General features: G+C 40.9%; 1 protein-coding gene across 1 annotated transcript in view; it reads right to left on the bottom strand.

Moving 5' to 3' along the window:
- Window positions 1-1,912: 1,912 nt before the first annotated feature.
- LOC109485064 (arginine and glutamate-rich protein 1-B-like) overlaps window positions 1,913-5,403 on the bottom strand; it is a 5,826-nt gene continuing 2,335 nt past the window's right edge. The window contains exons 3-4 of the mRNA XM_019788492.1: window positions 4,157-4,240; window positions 1,913-2,930 (exon numbers count right to left, since the gene is read on the bottom strand). Of these exons, the coding sequence (XP_019644051.1) occupies window positions 2,766-2,930; window positions 4,157-4,240 (249 nt within the window). The 3' untranslated portion in view covers window positions 1,913-2,765. The remainder of the gene's footprint in view (window positions 2,931-4,156; window positions 4,241-5,403) is intronic.

Here is a 5,403-nt window from a genome sequence, read left to right as displayed (position 1 = left end):
ATACATGTGAATGCACATATGTGTGTTCCAAAGTTGCTGGGATTGGCATATGTCCCTGTGACACAAGGAATTTTGTGGGGTCTGGATTGGTCAGGAGAGTCATGTGATCAACAGTCCAGTTATGATTGGTCCAGGCAGTGTTTCTTCCATCAAGTGGCTTATACAGCTTTAACTGCAAATAATTGAGCTGATAGAACTTGCGAACTTCAGTGATGGTTACATGGATACAGTATTACAAGACAAGGCTTGCTTCTGTTGTAATAAGCACTGTGTCTCTAAATGCTCAGGGTGTCTTATTGTCAGTCTTGTATACAGGCTAAAAGACATGGCATGAAGATAGTTGTCCTAGTTGGGTGTCTTATTGTCAGTCTTGTATACAGGCTAAAAGACATGGCATGAAGATAGTTGTCCTAGTTACATGTACATGGAGGCTCTTTGTGACATGACAGCTTATACAGTCAAACCTGGCCAGCCAACCTTCTGACAACCTAATCACCAAGCTTTTCTCCGGTCCCATGGGTGATTGTTAAGGCCAGGCTTGACTGTAGCAAGTACACTGCTAACCAATAGGCAAGGTATGTTGTTATAATTGTATAGTGACAACCCTTGTGAATTGTTACAGCTGGCCAATCAATTAGATATAGTATCAGTAGGTTTATTGACAATATTGTCTACTGTTGAGACAAGATGCATAACGCTGTAGCAGCCTCCTTTTCTATCAAAATACATGTATGATGGCCCTTGCAGAAGAGTAGTGTGATATAAACTGTATGGGGGAATATGGACATATCTACCAATATCTAGGTCATGAATGAACAGTGGTTTGTAGCTGTTATAGGCATTAATTAATATGTAATTGGCTTCATCAGGTTAGTATATAATAGGACATTTTAAATCACAACTGGCATTTACCTTGCTAATGTTTCGGTTCTGATTCAACCGTTTTAAGAACCCCAGATGAAAGTATTAGCTTTTGTTTCATTGCACTATCAGTACTTCAGCAACTGGAGGAAATGTATGTGCCACATGCAGCTTAATCATTTTTATCAATCCTGTGAGGCTTAAAAAAAGGTATTATCAAGTGTATGTGTGCAAAAGATGTTATGCAAATGTCATGTTTACCATTCTTGTACTAGAGCCTGATCTAGTGGAAACTGCATATCAAAGGGACATGCTTATTTATTCATGCTATAAAAAGTAAAAAAAAAAAACTAACATGCATGTGCTGCTGATGCATATGGTACTTTTTTTAAGTACTCTATCCTGATGTTCATGTCTAGATAGAAGGATGCCATTTGCACCAGTGACTTAGTTCCATAGGATACAAATGTACAAAATGTGCAAAACAGCACATGCAAAATGCTACATTCTGGAGGCAAACTATGACTGAGGGACAGATTCGTAGCTGGTCCTGCTAAAAGTGTATGTTTGTCAATAAGACAGCTTTATGCTGTAGAGTCAGTCCTACTGCCTATGGCATAAGACCAAGAGGGCTAGTCGTCCAAAACCATGCTGCTTAGTGACGTAATTAGCTGTGACTTTTAATGTAAATGTATGTATGTGTGGTATTACAGTGATGAATAAAGCATTCCTATATGGTACATGGATTGGTTACTGCATGTTGCCTTAAATATGCTAGAATTGTGCAACACCTGTACCCATTTGGATCTCCCAAGTTTTTAAATTGACATCATCCCAATAGTTTTTAAATTGACATCATAGAGATCCATTTGTGACACTTGGAACCTAGCTTTTCTTCATTTTCCTTCTGGGGCGTAGTTCTGAGGGGGGTCTAAAACTTTGTACAAGGTACTGTACTTTGGGCAGTAAGGGACAATGTCTCTTTCATAAAAACTATGCCTCTTTGGTCTATAAAACAAAACAAAAACACAGCAAACATAACTCCAGCCACTTCTTCCAGGTAACATCCTTTATTCACAAGACCCCTATGTTTGCTGATCTAGCACTAATTTTGACAATTTTACCCCCTCTACTTTTCCTACAAATGAACGACAATGTTCATTTCAAGCCACTCGGTATGTCATAAACTACACACAATCCAGTCATTTATCCAGGAAAACATTTGGTATTTTTTCCACAATTCCACAGAATAAAACCCCTAAAATTCTTAATTTCATGTGGAACGGAAATAAAACTATCAAAATTAGCATTAGATGAACAACACATCAGGAGGTGGAATGGCTCTTCATAAGCTCTCACTGTCGTGTCAAACTGAAATAATATGTAAAATTAAAGATCGAACTATCAAAAGGTTAGGAGGGGACAGTCAGGAAATTTTCTTGCCCCATGCTTTCATTTCAATTCAATTATTCAAACACCACCCATGTTAGATGTACCCCTTCCCATTTACTTAAAAAAGTATGGTTCCTGACAAGCCCCATTCCAACCTTTTGAAATAGATGTACATTGATTGGTTCACTTTGCAGAGGTATGGAAAATGTCACACTCAGCATCTACATTCTCATGTCTGTTTACAGCACGAGTAATACATTCCTGGGAAACATTCACAGTCCAGAGTTAAGTATGACGCCAAGTAATATCTACATCCGCCCAATGAGTTGTACCATATCTACTAACGGTGGCCTACATGTTAGGATCCATCTTTTGGTGAATCACGGAACGAGAGAACGATTTTTACGGAACACCTACCTTGTCCATTTCAACCCCCTTTCCCTTCCCTCCCCAACCTTCCCACCCAACCCCTCTCCAGTCTCTGACTTTAAGGCAACGGTGTAGCCAACTGATCAGGAGGCCGGCTTCAGAGAGAATGACAGCTTGGGCCGGCTGTTCTTCTTATTGAGAACTACGGCCTGTTCCTCCTTTACTTGCTTCAGTTTCTCGCGCTCGTATGCAAGCTTCTCCTCGTGGATCTTACGCTGTTCCTCGATCATTTTTAGCCGTTCCTCAGCCTACAGTGGACAGGGGAAAAAAGTTAATGTTAGCGGGGACATCATCCCTTCCATCCTCCTTAATAATAGAAGTTCTGTCAGCATGTCAACAGAGAACAAATACAACGCTAGTCTACCAAACACTCCAATAATAAACTTGTTATCATCATATGATTCTATAAAGATCGGTATGTACTTCTACCCTCTATCTGGGTTGATATAGAAGCAACACACTTTTGTACTCTTACAAAGTTCACAACCTTGCTAATTTTCATATACAACCCCATTGACAATATCTTCTCTCAAACTATTGAAATGATACTGATACCTTGACAGAAATATCCCGTTACCCTTCCAGGTCTGCAGAACAGGCCATGAACTTTTTGACCCTGTTACCATATGAATGATGCAGTCGAACCATGTCTTCAGGTAAAAGCTTGGAAGACCAAAACCTGGCCTACAGGAACTTTTCTTGCATGCTTTGCAGAGTCCTTCTATCCCCCCTTGAAGCGTCACGTCCAATACTTACCCAGCGCAACCTCCTACCTGCTGTTCGGTGCTGCTTTGCATCATTCGCCAAACTATCTCAAGACTTCGTGCACGCCACAATTTTCAGGGAGGCAGGGTTTTTACAGTGCACCAGAGTTTCTTTTCCAACCTATGTAAGTCTCTGATTTTTGCAGGTGCGAGTTTAGAGTACACGTTTAGCTTATACAGTGCCTTGGGTTGAGAACTTCATGTTCTTGAACGTGATGGAGTTCCAGCATTCAATGGGAAAGAGGATATTTTGTGGTTGCTTTGCCTTGGCCTGTTGTCAACTGAACCATTTGCAATCATACCACGCAGATGTCACAACTAACAATATAGAATGACAAACCCATTGTGCTGGTCTGCCCTTTTCACAACGCTACTTCTCAGTAAACCTGCACTCTTCCAAAGGTGAAAACAAAAGTTGGCAAATTTAGTGGGAATCTGCACGAAGAAAAGAGAGCAAATACAGTTCATGTTATATGGTGGTGTCGCAACTGTCTAGCTACGCTGCACAGAGGGTGCCTCATCTTTACGTTTAGATTTGCGTGGCTGAAAGCTGAAAGGAGAACATGTTAGACAACACACACAAATCAAACTATCATACCCCAAGGTACAACTGCTAAGAACCTGACAACCTTAGAACCACCCCTAACCCGACCACTGTCTGTGAAAACACTGCCCCCCTCCCCCCTTTGGCACCAAAGAAATACACCTACCAGTTTCTGTTGGGCTTCTTCAATTTTGCGGTTGTTCTCAATCATGATCCGTTCAAGTTCCGCACGTTTTTTGTTCTCTTCCTCCTAAAACAAGGAAGAAAAGAGAAGGGTTAGCACTAAAGCAAAGATATACCCCTACCACCCCATCTAACTACCCCAACATGGACATCAAACAACACAACGAACAATCCTGAAAAGTCAATGTATGCATGTACATGTAGACTTTGCATGGGGAATCTTATATAACATATCAACAACCTAAGTCATTGACATACTGTAAATTGTGAAAAATTTGCAGTGGTTTTATCTTGCAGCGGGAGGGAAAGGGAGGTTTCCACTGTTTTAAATTTGCAGTTCAATTCTGTGTAAAGCAGTTATACAAGAAAGGCATATTCGTGGTGGAGAGATCACTGCAAAATAGAAACACTGGAAGTTTCAGGATTTACAGTAACATGGTGTAGCCTGCCACCTGATCCAAGCTTGCAGGCCCTTTATGCTCGGCCTGTAGCAAGGATGGGTTGGTGTTGAGCTCATTTCTAGAAGAAATGGGGCTGGACTGAACCAGCCAACCATAAAGGGCAGCTATAACAAGAAAACATACTGAATCAACTCTGGATATTCTGCTTAGGGGATTAACTCTTCTCAAAGACAACCCAGGGTGTCTCCCTGTGTTATAGAGACAAGGAATTTTCCTAAATCGTGAACTTTTTCATTACCACAACCGGTAGATCACTGCAGGCAGCAACTGAAAAGGCTGTTTGTTAACCGTAATCTTCAGCATACTTTTGTCGCTGTCTTTTTACAAGAACTGTTCAACATTCCAGGGGAAATCCTGAGTTCCTTGATCAAAATGAGCATACAAGAAATCAGAGGTCCATCCCCATTGCAACAGTGGTCTCATGCCACCCATTCTTACAGCACCACTATCAATCTCCTTTCAACACAGCACACATTCCCTACATATACATATCAGAACACATTACAGGCTGGTCTATCCTTTCAGGCACTCACACAGAACAAACACTCTTGAAAAGTGCACAGGTACTTAACCAATACATAAATACCTTTCTTGCACCCCACCGTCTTTCTTCGCTGATGTGCCTGCAAATTCTTCAGGTTGCTTTGTTTAGTTATGATACATTACTCTATGCTTGGTCCCATCTTTTCGTTCTTACAGTTCATATGTCTTTTTCTCTCAAGATTTGAGGACAGTTCTCTGAGTCCAAGGTTGGTTGTAAGTCCTTGAG

The sequence above is a fragment of the Branchiostoma belcheri genome, unplaced genomic scaffold, assembly GCF_001625305.1.
Source record: "Branchiostoma belcheri isolate BF01 breed outbred unplaced genomic scaffold, Haploidv18h27 scaffold72, whole genome shotgun sequence".
NCBI lineage: Eukaryota > Metazoa > Chordata > Leptocardii > Amphioxiformes > Branchiostomatidae > Branchiostoma > Branchiostoma belcheri.
This window is presented reverse-complemented; position numbering and strand designations above follow the sequence as displayed.